The sequence below is a fragment of the Pseudophryne corroboree genome, chromosome 1 (genome assembly GCF_028390025.1).
Source record: "Pseudophryne corroboree isolate aPseCor3 chromosome 1, aPseCor3.hap2, whole genome shotgun sequence".
Lineage (NCBI taxonomy): Eukaryota > Metazoa > Chordata > Amphibia > Anura > Myobatrachidae > Pseudophryne > Pseudophryne corroboree.
This window is the reverse complement of record NC_086444.1, coordinates 217,264,775-217,281,884: the sequence shown is the minus strand read 5'-3', so window position 1 is coordinate 217,281,884 and position 17,110 is coordinate 217,264,775. Positions and strand designations below refer to the sequence as shown.

Genomic DNA, 17,110 nt, shown 5'->3' with positions numbered 1-17,110 from the left:
TCCCCATGGTCCTTACGGAGTTCCCAGCATCCACTAGGACGTCAGAGAAAAGCTGTTATATTTGAAAGTTCTATTGAAGAGGATTCTGTAGGGGAATGGGAGCCAGTGTAGATTTTGTCAAAGGGGAGTGGCAGATGTGGAGTGGCGGGAGAGGAAGATGAGCCTAGCTGCGGAGTTGAGGAAAGATTGGAGGGGAGCGTGATGGGATCAAGTGAGGCCAGTGAGGAGAACATTGCAGTAGTCGATTCGTGAGATGACCAGTGAGTAGATGTTAAGTTTAGTTGCATTCTGGGAGAAAAATGGCCTGATGCGAGCAATGTTTCGTAGCTGGAACCGACATTATTGCATATAATCTGACCACTTACCTGTGGCAACAGGGGGCTCTGTCTCCCAATTAAAGTCCATTTGCCATTCCTTACTCTATATCCACTTACAACTTGACCTATAAACATGAGAACAATATCAGTAATGGATACAACTGAATGAATAATAATATTTTTTTCTTCATTACTTGGCGCAAACCTTAGCACTGAGAAACACTTACCTAACTGATGAGTGTGGACTCTGTAAGCAAACGGGTACATTGGAGGTTTTTCATATGCACAAGCAATATCAGCGTACACTGTCAAAGAACATTACAACAGCTGTCAATACACATGTTAAGTATAACACCTAATGCATCAACATATTAAAATCGAAATCTACAATAAAGTAAATTTAAATATGAAACAGATTTATATACAAAAATATCAAATTCAAAAGCTAATTTTTCTTACTGATTTACAATAAATGTGTAACATAATAAGAATTTACTTACCGATAATTCTATTTCTCGGAGTCCGTAGTGGATGCTGGGGTTCCTGAAAGGACCATGGGGAATAGCGGCTCCGCAGGAGACAGGGCACAAAAGTAAAGCTTTCCGATCAGGTGGTGTGCACTGGCTCCTCCCCCTATGACCCTCCTCCAAGCCAGTTAGGTACTGTGCCCGGACGAGCGTACACAATAAGGGAGGAATTTTGAATCCCGGGTAAGACTCATACCAGCCACACCAATCACACCGTACAACTTGTGATCAAACCCAGTTAACAGTATGATAACAGAGGAGCCTCTGAAAGATGGCTTCCTAAACAATAACCCGAATTAGTTAACAATAACTATGTACAATTATTGCAGATAATCCGCACTTGGGATGGGCGCCCAGCATCCACTACGGACTCCGAGAAATAGAATTATCGGTAAGTAAATTCTTATTTTCTCTATCGTCCTAGTGGATGCTGGGGTTCCTGAAAGGACCATGGGGATTATACCAAAGCTCCCAAACGGGCGGGAGAGTGCGGATGACTCTGCAGCACCGAATGAGAGAACTCCAGGTCCTCCTTAGCCAGAGTATCAAATTTGTAAAATTTTACAAACGTGTTCTCCCCTGACCACGTAGCTGCTCGGCAAAGTTGTAATGCCGAGACCCCTCGGGCAGCCGCCCAAGATGAGCCCACCTTCCTTGTGGAGTGGGCCTTTACAGATTTAGGCTGTGGCAGGCCTGCCACAGAATGTGCAAGTTGGATTGTGCTACAGATCCAACGAGCAATCGTCTGCTTAGACGCAGGAGCACCCATCTTGTTGGGTGCATACAATATAAACAACGAGTCAGATTTTCTGACTCCAGCTGTCCTTGCAATATATATTTTTAATGCTCTGACAACGTCCAGTAACTTGGAGTCCTCCAAGTCACTTGTAGCCGCAGGCACTACAATAGGCTGGTTCAGATGAAATGCTGACACCACCTTAGGGAGAAAATGCGGACGAGTCCGCAGTTCTGCCCTGTCCGAATGGAAAATCAGATATGGGCTTTTGTAAGATAAAGCTGCCAGTTCTGACACTCTCCTGGCCGAAGCCAGGGCTAGTAACATGGTCACTTTCCATGTGAGATATTTTAAATCCACCTTTTTTAGTGGTTCAAACCAATGAGATTTTAGAAATTCCAAAACCACATTGAGATCCCACGGTGCCACTGGAGGCACCACAGGAGGCTGTATATGCAGCACTCCCTTAACAAAAGTCTGGACTTCAGGAACTGAAGCCAATTCTTTTTGAAAGAAAATCGACAGGGCCGAAATTTGAACCTTAATAGATCCCAATTTGAGACCCATAGACAATCCTGATTGCAGGAAATGTAGGAATCGACCCAGTTGAAATTCCTCCGTCGGAGCACTCCGATCCTCGCACCACGCAACATATCTTCGCCAAATGCGGTGATAGTGTTGCACGGTTACTTCCTTCCTTGCTTTAATCAAAGTAGGAATGACTTCTTCCGGCATGCCTTTTTCCTTTAGGATCCGGCGTTCAACCGCCATGCCGTCAAACGCAGCCGCGGTAAGTCTTGAAACAGACAGGGACCCTGCTGAAGCAAGTCCCTCCTTAGAGGTAGAGGCCACGGATCTTCCGTGATCATCTCTTGAAGTTCCGGGTACCAAGTCCTTCTTGGCCAATCCGGAACCACTAGTATCGTTCTTACGCCTCTTTGCCGTATAATTCTCAATACTTTTGGTATGAGAGGCAGAGGAGGAAACACATACACCGACTGGTACACCCAAGGCGTTACCAGCGCGTCCACAGCTATTGCCTGCGGATCTCTTGACCTGGCGCAATACCTGTCCAGTTTTTTGTTGAGGCGAGACGCCATCATGTCCACCATTGGTCTTTCCCAACGGGTTACCAGCATGTGGAAGACTTCCGGATGAAGTCCCCACTCTCCCGGGTGAAGGTCGTGTCTGCTGAGGAAGTCTGCTTCCCAGTTGTCCACTCCCGGGATGAACACTGCTGACAGTGCTATCACATGATTCTCTGCCCAGCGAAGAATCCTTGCAGCTTCTGCCATTGCACTCCAGCTTCTTGTGCCGCCCTGTCTGTTTACATGGGCGACTGCCGTGATGTTGTCCGACTGGATCAACACCGGTTTTCCTTGAAGCAGAGGTTCTGCCTGGCTTAGAGCATTGTAGATTGCTCTTAGTTCCAGAATGTTTATGTGAAGAGACGTTTCCAGGCTCGTCCACACTCCCTGGAAGTTTCTTCCTTGTGTGACTGCTCCCCAGCCTCTCAGGCTGGCGTCCGTGGTCACCAGGATCCAATCCTGTATGCCGAATCTGCGGCCCTCCAATAGATGAGCACTCTGCAACCACCACAGAAGAGATACCCTTGTCCTTGGAGACAAGGTTATCCGCTGGTGCATCTGAAGATGCGACCCTGACCATTTGTCTAACAGATCCCTCTGGAAAATTCGTGCATGGAATCTGCCGAAAGGAATTGCTTCGTAAGAAGCCACCATTTTTCCCAGGACTCTTGTGCATTGATGTACAGACACCTTTCCTGGTTTTAGGAGGTTCCTGACAAGCTCGGACAACTCCTTGGCTTTTTCCTCCGGGAGAAAAACCTTTTTCTGAACCGTGTCCAGAATCATCCCTAGGAACAGCAGACGAGTTGTCGGCATTAACTGGGATTTTGGAATATTCAGAATCCAGCCGTGCTGTTTTAGCACTTCTTGAGACAGTGCTAATCCCCTCTCTAGCTGTTCTCTGGACCTTGCCCTTATTAGGAGATCGTCCAAGTATGGGATAATTAATACGCCTTTTCTTCGAAGAAGAATCATCATCTCGGCCATTACCTTTGTAAAGACCCGAGGTGCCGTGGACAATCCGAACGGCAGCGTCTGAAACTGATAGTGACAGTTTTGTACAACGAACCTGAGGTACCCCTGGTGTGAGGGGTAAATTGGAACGTGGAGGTACGCATCCTTGATGTCCAAGGACACCATAAAGTCCCCTTCTTCCAGGTTCGCTATCACTGCTCTGAGTGACTCCATTTTGAACTTGAACTTCTTTATGTACAGGTTCAAGGACTTCAGATTTAGAATAGGTCTTACCGAGCCGTCCGGCTTCGGTACCACAAATAGAGTGGAATAATACCCCTTTCCCTGTTGTAGAAGAGGTACCTTGACTATCACCTGCTGAGAGTACAGCTTGTGAATGGCTTCCAAAACCGTCTCCCTTTCGGAGGGGGATGTTGGTAAAGCAGACTTCAGGAAACGGCGAGGCGGATCTGTCTCTAGTTCCAACCTGTACCCCTGAGATATTATCTGCAGGATCCAGGGATCTACCTGCGAGTGAGCCCACTGCGCGCTGAAATTCTTGAGACGACCGCCCACCGCCCCCGAGTCCGCTTGAGAAACCCCAGCGTCATGCTGAGGCTTTTGTAGAAGCGGGGGAGGGCTTCTGTTCCTGGGAAGGAGCTGCCTGTTGGTGTCTCTTCCCCCTTCCTCTGCCTCGTGGCAGATATGAATATCCCTTTGCTCTCTTGTTTTTAAAGGAACGAAAGGGCTGCGGTTGAAAAGTCGGTGTCTTTTTCTGTTGGGGAGTAGCTTGAGGTAAAAAAGTGGATTTCCCGGCTGTAGCCGTGGCCACCAAATCTGATAGACCGACTCCAAATAACTCCTCCCCTTTATACGGCAAAACTTCCATATGCCGTTTTGAGTCCGCATCGCCTGACCACTGTCGCGTCCATAAACTTCTTCTGGCCGAAATGGACATAGCACTTACCCGTGATGCCAGTGTGCAGATATCCCTCTGTGCATCACGCATATAAAGAAATGCATCCTTTATTTGCTCTAAAGACAGTAAAACATTGTCCCTATCCAGGGTATCAATATTTTCAATCAGGGACTCTGACCAAACTACTCCAGCACTGCACATCCAGGCTGAGGCTATAGCTGGTCGTAGTATAACACCTGTATGTGTGTATATACTTTTTTGGATATTTTCCATCCTCCTATCTGTTGGATCTTTAAGTGCGGCCGTCTCAGGAGAGGGTAACGCCACTTGTTTAGATAAGCGTGTGAGCGCCTTATCCACCCTAGGAGGTGTTTCCCAGCGCGCCCTAACCTCTGACGGGAAAGGGTATAAAGCTAATAACTTCTTTGAAATTAGCATCTTTTTATCGGGGGCAACCCACGCTTCATCACATACATCATTTAGTTCTTCTGATTCAGGAAAAACTATAGGTAGTTTTTTCACACCCCACATAATACCCTGTTTAGTGGTACCTGTAGTATCAGCTAAATGTAACGCCTCCTTCATTGCCAAAATCATATAACGTGTGGCCCTACTGGAAAATACGGTTGATTCGTCACCGTCGCCACTGGAATCAGTGCCTGTGTCTGGGTCTGTGTCGACCGACTGAGGCAAAGGGCGTTTTACAGCCCCTGACGGTGTTTGAGGCGCCTGGACAGGCACTAACTGATTGTCCGGCCGTCTCATGTCGTCAAACGACTGCTTTAGCGTGTTGACACTATCCCGTAATTCCATAAATAAAGGCATCCATTCTGGTGTCGACCCCCTAGGAGGTGACATCCCCATATTTGGCAATTGCTCCGCCTCCACGCCAATATCGTCCTCATACATGTCGACACACACGTACCGACACACAGCAGACACACAGGGAATGCTCTTAACGAAGACAGGACCCCACTAGCCCTTTGGGGAGACAGAGGGAGAGTTTGCCAGCACACACCAAAAGCGCTATATATGACAGGGATAGCCTTATAATAAGTGCTCCCTGTATAGCTGCTTTTATAATATAATTTTTGCCACTATTTTGCCCCCCCTCTCTTGTTTTACCCTGTTTCTGTAGTGCAGTGCAGGGGAGAGACCTGGGAGCCGTCCTGACCAGCGGAGCTGTGTAAGGAAAATGGCGCTGTGTGCTGAGGAGATAGGCCCCGCCCCTTTTCCGGCGGGCTCGTCTCCCGCTCTTTAGTGTATTCTGGCAGGGGTTAAATATCTCCATATAGCCCCGGAGGCTATATGTGAGGTATTTTTTAGCCAAATAGGTTTTCATTTGCCTCCCAGGGCGCTCCCCTCCCAGCGCCCTGCACCCTCAGTGACTGCCGTGTGAAGTGTGCTGAGAGGAAAATGGCGCACAGCTGCAGTGCTGTGCGCTACCTTTAGAAGACTGAGGAGTCTTCTGCCGCCGATTCTGGACCTCTTCATGTTTCAGCATCTGCAAGGGGGCCGGCGGCGAGGCTCCGGTGACCATCCAGGCTGTACCTGTGATCGTCCCTCTGGAGCTGATGTCCAGTAGCCAAGAAGCCAATCCATCATGCACGCAGGTGAGTTCACTTCTTCTCCCCTAAGTCCCTCGTTGCAGTGATCCTGTTGCCAGCAGGACTCACTGTAAAATAAAAAACCTAAGCTAAACTTTCTCTAAGCAGCTCTTTAGGAGAGCCACCTAGATTGCACCCTTCTCGGCCGGGCACAAAAATCTAACTGGCTTGGAGGAGGGTCATAGGGGGAGGAGCCAGTGCACACCACCTGATCGGAAAGCTTTACTTTTGTGCCCTGTCTCCTGCGGAGCCGCTATTCCCCATGGTCCTTTCAGGAACCCCAGCATCCACTAGGACGATAGAGAAAATATAATATCTCTGGGGTTCTAATAAATTTTCTACTGGAACCACAGGACTACAGAAAAGCACTGACATATGGCATGGGTACAGATCTTACAAAAGATATTATGGAGATTTTTGTTTTCAGAAATTGATATGCAATAATTGAGAAATATCAGAAAGGAAGACATTAGAAATTCCTTTTTGAGACCATAATACATTTATCACTTATTTATATATTTACTAACAGTGAATTATAGAGCTAATACATATTACGCTGTGCCAATGCCCTTATGTAGCCTCTAATGCACATTTCAACGATAACAAGTCAGAAAGGAAATTGTGGCTTCAGCATAAAGCAAGGTAAAGTGCTACTGTAGAGCTTATTACATGTGGCATGCAGCTTGCTGGAAAGCGCTCTTCTGTATAATACACGAGTTATAATGTTTGTCCAGTACTGAAAACCGAAGTGGCGATATCCCAAAAGTTCACTATTACTAATAGGACTCTATCATAATTTATATATGTCACAAACATCTTATGCTGGGCATACACTGTTCAATTGGAATACATACGTATTCCTGGCGGACGGGATGCCGGCTGTCAATATCCCAACAGCGACATCCTGCCCCACCAGAATGGTAGCAGCGGGGCGAGCGCAAAAGAGTCCCCTTGCGGGCTTGGTGGCTCGCTGCACTCGCCACAGGTTCTATTCCTACTCTGTGGATGTCGTGGATAACCACGAGTGAGAACAGCCCCTGTGTGCCGGGATTCAGGTGCCTTTGTCGGCATTCCGGTGCCATGGTGCGGCGCCCCGGGCAAAAGTCCTGCTTGCCCGTGGCAAGATCTGCTACTGGTTTCTGGGACTAGATCATTTATATGGGACAGAGGGATGGAGAGGGTGCATTTACAGGGGTTGTAAACACATAAAGGGACACATATAATAAAACGTTCAGATGTCCTTCACTGTCATGATTAATTTAAAATGTTGAATAAAGCAGAACTGACCAGCAATCTAGTAAGAAAATACCAGTGTATGAATGAAGGGGATGGTGTCCTGGTAGCAGGATGTACATTAATGCTAGTGTTTATTGTTTCTACCCTGTGCATTTTTCATGACCATCCTCCAACCCAAGAAACCAGGTGCATACTGATTTTACAATTGACACTGAAGTGTGCGTGAACCTTGAAATGTGTTCAGGTACAAATAGCTCCATTGGGGCAGATAAAGTAGCACTGTACAGTAGGTGATAAGAATCATTTCCCTACTCCGAAAGATAAAATAACAGATTAAAGGGAACAATCCATGATAAACAATTACTGAATACCATATAAGTAATAAGTTACTTTTCCATTTTAATCTGAAGACAGCTACATCTATCTCCCTTTGTCATTATATTATCAGACATCAAATATACACACACATTTACAAGAAATACTTACCCTTTTCACCTGGTGGGATTACAGTGTCCACAGACATCATGAGATAAATGCCAGCAATTAGTGGCTGCCTAGGAGTGATAAAACAAACACGGTTTCATATAATGTCACTAAAATGAAAATATGGGAGTATAATAGAAGGGCCTTTACTGTGTGTGTGTGACACAGGGTAGTTGCAGACATTTACTGTCGTTTGTTAATAAACAATAAAATGTGATAATTAGAATAAAAGTGATTATTACCTCTCAGGTGTTATTTGTACAGTTACTCCAGTGCAATCTTTGTGCTTATCTACAAGAGAAAAAAATGGAACCTATGAACACAGTTATGCCGAGCTGCATACAAATAAAGCCCAGAAAGTAAGTCCACACTTTTCCAAGGTTCAGTTATCAGCTTAATGTCATAATGGAAACTATACAGATGTGAAAGACCCATTATTTTGAAACTAGTATATTTTCCTCTCTTCCCCCACTCCCCTTTCCATCCATCTCCCTCTCTCTTCCACATTTCCACATCTACCTCCCATATCTTGCTCTCCCTCCCATACCCTTTCTCTGTTTCTCTCCTATTCCCGTCTGTCTCCCCAAAACCAATTCCAATAACTCGCTTCTTCCTATTCCCATCTCTCTCCTTCCTCTTCCACTTACATCTCTTCCATGTTTCCCCATCTTCCTTACCATCCTATTCCCATATCTTGCTCTCCCTCCCCTTCTCTCTCCCTCCCTCCTATCCCCCCTCTCCTCCGCCTATCTCTCTTCTAGCCACCCTCCTCCTCTCATCTCTCTTCCTCACTCCCTCGTCCTTCTGTCGCTCTCCCTCCCTCTACATCCCATCTTGCTGTTCTCTTATTTTCCTTCAGACTCTTTCATGGAGATATCATAATTAGAGCCCAATCACCAAACTTCAGTCCATTGAAGACATAAATTCTTCTGGGTGTCTAGCAGCCAGTGAGGGCTGTGAGGGGAGGGAGGAGATTGTGACCTCCCTCTGGCTCTCACTGCGCTTATGCTAGACAGACATTTAGCCGGATTATATTACTGATATTACAGTTTAGAACTGCATATATATTTACCACATAATGCAATGTTCTAAGTAGTGCAGGGTGGGGAATGGTTCAAAACTAGCCCTGGTAAAATCAGAACAAAAAGTTTGTTTTTTTATTTTTAGGAGATATTTATTAAAGAATCAAGAGAGTGTTATAATATGTACATGAAAATCTTGCCATACATATTTCAAGCCAATCTGACTAACAGAACAAATATATGAGGGATGCAAGTGTTTTTAAAGTGGCTCTGCACATTGAACTCTGGTAAGATTACGTACACAAATTCTGCAGAATTTCAGTTTCACAGATCGATCATAAAGTAGGAAGTCAAAATATCACCACCATTTATTTTGCCATTCTGAGAATTGCTTGAATTGAAAGAAAAAGGTGGTGTGGGTATGAGAGGAAAACAGCCATATTATGGCATTGGTCAAGGGAGGAAGTGAAAGAACTGCGACAATTAAGCAGGTTTTTTTTATAAATATTTTCATTGAAGTAATTTGCATTGCAACAACCCATAAAAAAAGAAGAAACTTTAGTACCAATGAAAAAAGAAAAATCAATGAAATCCAAATGACTATCATTTGAATGGGGACTAAGGTTTTGTTTCCTAGATGGATTTATTTACCACTGAATATATATGCAAGCATGGTCTTTAAATTTATCATTGTAAAACCACTGAATGATCTGGTTTGCTGTTTTTGACATCTCTCTGTAAACCTTTTTCCTACTTGCTTAAAGACAAAAAAAAGATTCACACTTAACACATAATCGCTGTGTGCACAAGGGGAACTATAGAGGTAATGGTAGAAAAGGAACAACAGTAAAGGGCCCTACAGACTCGGCGACCCGCCGCCAAGCTGCCCGACCGCCAAAACGGCAGACGGGCAACCCGGCGGCGGAGGGGAGGTGACGGGGGGGGAGTGAAGTTTTTTCACTCCCTCCGTCACCCGGCACCATAGCAATGCATGCTAATATGGACGATATTGTCCATATTGGCCTGCATGTTTAAACGAGCCGTCACCAGCGATGAACAAGCGCAGGGCCGCACATCGTTCATCACTGGTGCCTACACACTGAAAGATATGAACGGTATCTAGTTCATTAATGAACGAGATTGTTCATATCTTTCACTGGTATCGACCAGTATGTAGGGTTCTTAAGAATTCCAACTCCACTCTGAAATAACTAAGAGAAATTGGGGGATTATTATCAATTTTTCTGAGCTCGTACTGCGGCATATGTTGTAAACTCTTGTGATTTTGGTACAGTATCTTGTGGCAATAGGAAGAGAATCAATGTAACCCTCCGACATCTCAAAGAAAAATCCTGTTCCTCTTCCCACCCTGTTTCGATCCAATCCATCTGAAACATATGGCCTAACTTCTCTACGATAAGAGCAAAAGAGAAGGAGTTCTCTGTGAAACCAGTTTTGGAGAATGTTTTTTTTCTACAATCTCCGCTAACTTCCAACAGCAGTTCATTACTACCCAAGTAACTCTGATTCTCATAGCTTACTAGCAGCTTACTAGCTGATTTTCAGCATAATTACACCTTAATAACCAAAAACTTTGACCAAAGGACATTCCCATAGACAATTAAAGAGAGCAGCTTCATTTAAAGAGAATTTTGGGCCGTGGTGAGCGTCTGTATCCCATCAAATAGCACGCCACAGGAGAGGCCATTCTTAAAAAGGATGTTACTTATGGCGCTCAGTATGTACAACAATCCACTTTCCCCCCCAAAAAATAGTCTCAAAATGAAGTGACTGAAGGTCATATATTCTGTCTGGTGTACATAGTCTGTGCAGGGCAACTTGGAAAGAGGATGGTGTAGAATTGCTAAGGCAAAATGAACAATATGATGGCAAACAAACTGTACACCTCAATTAGCAAAATCTACTGTATGAACTTTATGCAAATCATAAAGACAGGAAAAAGCAAAGGTAAAACGTAATTACCTTCTAGGTCTCACAGATGGCAAAAATAATAAAATTTTACTTACCGGTAAATCTATTTCTCGTAGTCCGTAGTGGATGCTGGGGACTCCGTAAGGACCATGGGGAATAGACGGGCTCCGCAGGAGACAGCGCACTTTAAGAAAGAATTTGGATTCTGGTGTGTTCTGGCTCCTCCCTCTATGTCCCTCCTCCAGACCTCAGTTAGAGAAACTGTGCCCGGAAGAGCTGACAGTACAAGGAAAGGATTTTGGAATCCAGGGCAAGACTCATACCAGTCACATCAATCACACCGTATAACTCGTGATAAACATACCCAGTTAACAGTATGAACAACAACGGAGCATCAGATCAACCCTGATGCAACCAAACATAACCCTTATTTAAGCAATAACTATATACAAGTATTGCAGAAGAAGTCCGCACTTGGGACGGGCGCCCAGCATCCACTACGGACTACGAGAAATAGATTTACCGGTAAGTAAAATCTTATTTTCTCTAACGTCCTAGTGGATGCTGGGGACTCCGTAAGGACCATGGGGATTATACCAAAGCTCCCAAACGGGCGGGAGAGTGCGGATGACTCTGCAGCACCGAATGAGCAAACACAAGGTCCTCCTCAGCCAGGGTATCAAACTCGTAAAACTTTTCAATAGTGTTCGAACCTGACCAAGTAGCTGCTCGGCAAAGCTGTAATGCCGAGACCCCTCGGGCAGCCACCCAAGAAGAGCCCACCTTCCTTGTGGAGTGGGCTTTTACTGATTTTGGAAGCGGCAATCCAGCCGCAGAATGAGCCTGCTGAATCGTGTTACAGATCCAGTGAGCAATAGTTTGCTTTGAAGCAGGAGCACCCAGCTTGTTGGATGCATACAGGATAAACAGCTACTCAGTTTTCCTGACTCTAGCCGTTCTGGCTACATAAACCTTCAAAGCCCTGACCACATCTAGTAACTCGGAATCCTCCAAATCACGAGTAGCCACAGGCACCACAATAGGTTGGTTCATATGAAAGGATGACACCACCTTTGGCAAAAATTGTGGACGAGTCCGCAATTCTGCCCTGTCCATATGGAAAACCAGATAGGGCTTTTATGTGACAAAGCCGCTAATTCTGACACACGCCTAGCTGAAACCAAGGCTAATAGCATGACCACCTTCCACGTGAGAAATTTTAACTCCACGGTTTTGAGTGGCTCAAACCAGTGTGACTTCAGGAAACTCAACACCACGTTAAGATCCCAAGGTGCCACTGGAGGCACAAAAGGGGGATGAATATGCAGTACTCCCTTTACAAACGTCTGGACTTCAGGAAGAGAAGCCAGGTCTTTTTGAAAGAAAATAGATAGAGCCGAAATCTGGACCTTAATGGAACCCAATTTCAGGCCCAAAGTCACTCCAGACTATAGGAAGTGAATGCAACGGCCCAGCTGGAATTCCTCCGTAGGAGCATTCCTGGCCTCACACCAAGCAACATATTTTCGCCATATACGGTGATAATGTTGAGCTGTCACATCCTTCCTAGCCTCTATCAGCGTAGGAATGACCTCATCCGGAATGCCTTTTTCTGCTAGGATCCGGCGTTCAACCGCCCTGCCGTCAAACGCAGCCGTGGTAAGTCTTGGAACAGACAGGGCCCCTGTTGCAAAGTCCTGTCTTAGAGGCAGAGGCCACGGGTCCTCTGTGAGCATTTCTTGTAGATCTGGAAACCAAGTCCTTCTTGGCCAATCCGGAACAAAGAGTATTGTTCTCACTCCTCTTTTCTTATGATTCTCAGCACCTTGGGTATGAGAGGAAGAGGAGGAAATACATAGACCGACGGGAACACCCACGGTGTCACCAGTGCGTCCACAGCTATCGCCTGAGGGTCTCTTGACCTGGCGCAATATTTCTGTAGCTTTTTGTTGAGGCGAGATGCCATCCTGTCCACCTGTGGCAGTTCCCACCGACTTGCAATCTGCATGAAGACTTCTTGATGAAGTCCCCACTCGCCCGGGTGGAGGTCGTGCCTGCTGAGGAAGTCTGCTTCCCAGTTGTCCACTCCCGGAATGAACACTGCTGACAGTGCGCTTACGTGATTCTCCGCCCAGCAAAGAATTCTGGTGGCTTCTACCATCGCCACCCTGCTCCTTGTGCCGCCTTGGCGGTTACATGAGCCACTGCGGTGATATTGTCTGACTGAATCAGAACCGGTTGGTCGCGAAGCAGGGTCTCCGCTTGACTTAGGGCGTTGTATATGGCCCTTAGTTCCAGGATATTGATGCGAAGGCAAGTCTCCTGCCTTGACCACAGCCCTTGGAAATTTCTTCCCTGTGTGACTGCCCCCCACCCTCGGAGGCTTGCATCCGTGGTCACCAGGACCCAGTCCTGAATGCCGAATCTGCGACCTTCGAGAAGGTGAGCACTCTGCAGCCACCACAGGAGAGACACCCTGGCCCTGGGGGATAGGGTGATTAACCGATGCATCTGAAGATGTGATCCGGACCACTTGTCCAGTAAGTCCCATTGGAAGGTCCTCACATGGAACCTGCCGAAGGGAATGGCCTCGTATGATGCCACCCTCCTGCCCAGGACTCGAGTGCAGTGATGCACTGACACCTGTTTTGGTTTTAATAGATTCCTGACCAGTGTCACGAGCTTCTGAGCTCTCTCTATCAGGAGATAAACCCTTTTCTGGTCTGTGTCTAGGATCATGCCTAGGAGAGGCAGATGAGCTGTAAGAACCAACTGCGACTTTGGAATATATAGAATCCAGCCGTGTTGCCATTACACTTCCAGAGAAAGTGATACGCTGTTCAGCAACTGCTCTCTTGATCTCGCTTTTATGAGGAGATCGTCCAAGTACGTGATAATAGTGACACCTTGCTTCCGCAGGAGCACCATCATTTCCGCCATTACCATGGTGAATATTCTCAAGGCCGTGGAGAGACCAAACGACAACGTCTGAAAATGGTAATGACAATCCCGTACCGCAATTCTGAGGTACGCCTGATGAGGTGGATAAATGGAGACATGAAGGTATGCATCCGTTATGTCCTGAGCCACCATAAACTCTCCCCCTTTCAGGCTTGCAATGACCGCTCTTAGCGATTCCATCTTGAACTTGAACCTTTTCAGGTATATGTTCAGGGATTTTAAATTCAATATGGGTCTGACCGAACCGTCCGGTTTCGGGACTACAACATGGTCGAATAATACCCCCCTCCTTGTTGAAGGAGGGGAACCTTGACCACCACCTGTTGAAGATATAATTTGTGAATTGCAGTTAACACTGTTTCCCTCTCGTGGGGGGAAGCCGGCAGGGCCGTCGGTGAGGGGGCATCTTCTCAAAGTCCAGCTTGTATCCCTGAGACACAATATCTATTGCCCAGGGATCTAACAGGCAGTGAACCCACTTGTGGCTGAACTTACGAAGGCGTGCCCCCACCGGGCCTAGCTCCGCCTGTGGAGCCCCAGCGACATGCGGTGGATTTTTGTAGAGGCCGGGGAGGACTTCTGTTCCTGGGAACTAGCTGTGTTGTGCAGCTTCTTTCCTCTACCCCCGCCTCTGGCAAGAAAGGACGCACCTCGGACTTTCTTGTCTCTTTTTCGAAAGGCTGCATTTAATAATGTCGTGCTTTCCTAGGCTGTGCAGGAATATAAGGCAAAATATCAGAATTACCAGCTATAGCTGTGGAGACCAGGTCCGAGAACCCTTCTCCACAAAATCCTCAGCCTTCCATATGCCTCTTAAGTCGGCATCATCTGTCCATTGCATATTCTACAGGACACGACAAGCAGAAATCGACATAGCTTTGCTCTAGGACCCAGTATACTCATGTCTCTTTGGGCATGTTTTATACATACATATCTCTTAAGACAGCATCTTTAATATATATATATATCTCTATATATACACATATATATATATCTATATGCATACTAGGGTCTCAATCTCTGCTGACAGCGCTATAAACCCATGCCGACACAATCGCCGGTCTGAGTAGTGTACCAGAATGTGCACGCTATCTGCAGGATCCCTGAGAATAGCTGTTACGTCAGGGCTACCTTTTGGGCAAACGTGACACCCTAGGGGAAGATTCCCATCATATCCTGGCCCTAGTGGGGAAAGGATACTGCCTGAGAATTCTTTGTGGGAAACTGCAGTCCCTTGTCTGGAGATTCCTGCTCTTTTTCATCATGAGAGGAGGGAAATTTACCTCAGCTTTCTTCCCCTTAAACATGTGTACCCTTGTGTCAGGGACAGATGAGTCATTAGTGATATGCAAATCATCTTTTATTACAATAATAATATATTGAATACTTTTCTGCCATTTTGGCTGTAACTTTGCATTATCGTAGTCGACACTGGAGTCAAACTCCGTGTCGATATCAGTGTCTATTATTTTGGATAGTGAGCATTGAGAGACTCTAAAGGTCTCTGCGACATAGGGACAGACATGGGTAGATTTCCTGTCTGTTCTCTAATCTTTTGTGCAATAAATTCACCTTAGCACTAATTACACATATCCCAACATGTGTCGGCGTTGTCGACGGAGACACCCTCTCACACACATATTTGCTCCATCTCCTCCTTAGGGGAGCCTTTTACCTCAGACATGTCGACACACACGTACCGACACACCACACACTCAGGGAATGCTCATCTGAAGACAATTCCTCCATAAGGCCCTTTGGAGAGACAGAGAGAGAGTATGCCAGCACACACCCCAGTGCTATTAACCCAGGAATAACACAGTAACTTAATGTTAACCCAGTAGCTGCTGTTTATATTGATTTTTGCGCCTAATTATGTGCCCCCCCTTTCTTTTTACCCTCTTCTACCGTGTAACTGCAGGGGAGAGACTGGGGAGCTTCCTCTCAGCAGTGCTGTGGAGAAAAAACATGGCGCTGGTGAGTGCTGAGGAAGAAGCCCCGCCCCCTCGACGGCGGGCTTCTGTCCCGCTTTCATGTACAATTTTGGCGGGGGCTCATACATATATACAGTGCCCAACTGTATATTATGCCAACTTTTGCCAAAGAGGTCTCTAATTGCTGCCCAGGGCGCCCCCCCCTGCGCCCTGCACCCTACAGTGACCGGAGTATGTGGGTTTAGTGTGGGAGCAATGGCGCACAGCTGCAGTGTTGTGCGCTACCTCATATGAAGACTGGAGTCTTCTGCCGCCGATTTCGAAGTCTTCTTGCTTCTGTCACCGGCTTCTGTCTTCCGGCTCTGCGAGGGGGACGGCGGCGCGGCTCCGGGATAGGACGACCAAGGGTGCGATCCTGTGTACGATCCCTCTGGAGCTAATGGTGTCCAGTAGCCTAAGAAGCAGGACCTATCTTCAGTGAGTAGGGCTGCTTCTCTCCCCTCAGTCCCACGTAGCAGAGAGTCTGTTGCCAGCAGATCTCTCTGAAAATAAAAAACCTAACAAAATACTTTCTTATAGCAAGCTCAGGAGAGCTCATTAAGTAGCACCCAGCTCGTCCGGGCACAGATTCAAACTGAGGTCTGGAGGAGGCACATAGAGGGAGGAGCCAGAACACACCAGAATCCAAATTCTTTCTTAAAGTGCCCTGTCTCCTGCGGAGCCCGTCTATTCCCCATGGTCCTTACGGAGTCCCCAGCATCCACTAGGACGTTAGAGAAAAAACATTTCTCCTCATAACCTTCAAGCGTTCCCTGAAAACTCACCTATTCAGACAAGCTTATCAAATTCCAGAACTGCTCACATAACCTTCATAAGCTTACTTATCCTACTGTACAGTCCACACATATCCTCCACATATTTTTTCTTTCTTCACTTTCCCTTTCTTCTGACCCTAGTTCATCATTGCTGTGATATCATGCAGCCCACGAAGAACCTTTGCAATCTGGGGGACAACTATGCAATAGCACCTATCCTTGAGTATCAATGCATGTTTCCCCATAGACTGTAAGCTTGCGAACAGGGCCTTCCTACATCTATGTCTGTTTGTAATTACCCAGTTTTTCTTATCATTGTCGAGTTGTAAAGTGCAACGAAATTTGCTGCACTATATAAGAAACGATTAATAAATAAATAAATAATATTATCTTCCATATTTCATGTTCCCAAAATACAATTATTACAGGTTGAGTATCCCTTATCTAAAATGCTTGGGACCAGAAGTATTCTGGATATTGGATATTTCCGTATTTTGGAATAATTGCATAATATAATGAGATATCATGGTGATGGGACCCAAGTCTAAGCACAGAATGCATTTATGTTACATATACACC

General features: G+C 46.2%; 1 protein-coding gene across 6 annotated transcripts in view; it reads right to left on the bottom strand.

Moving 5' to 3' along the window:
• The window catches only part of PAM (peptidylglycine alpha-amidating monooxygenase), a 265,389-nt gene that overhangs the window by 129,166 nt on the left and 119,113 nt on the right, over positions 1-17,110 (bottom strand). For all 6 annotated transcript variants that reach the window (XM_063964075.1, XM_063964076.1, XM_063964074.1 and 3 more), the window contains 4 exons: positions 8,110-8,158; positions 7,871-7,938; positions 545-622; positions 366-442 (listed from right to left, as the gene is read on the bottom strand). In XM_063964075.1, coding sequence (XP_063820145.1) covers positions 366-442; positions 545-622; positions 7,871-7,938; positions 8,110-8,158 — 272 coding nt within the window. The remainder of the gene's footprint in view (positions 1-365; positions 443-544; positions 623-7,870; positions 7,939-8,109; positions 8,159-17,110) is intronic.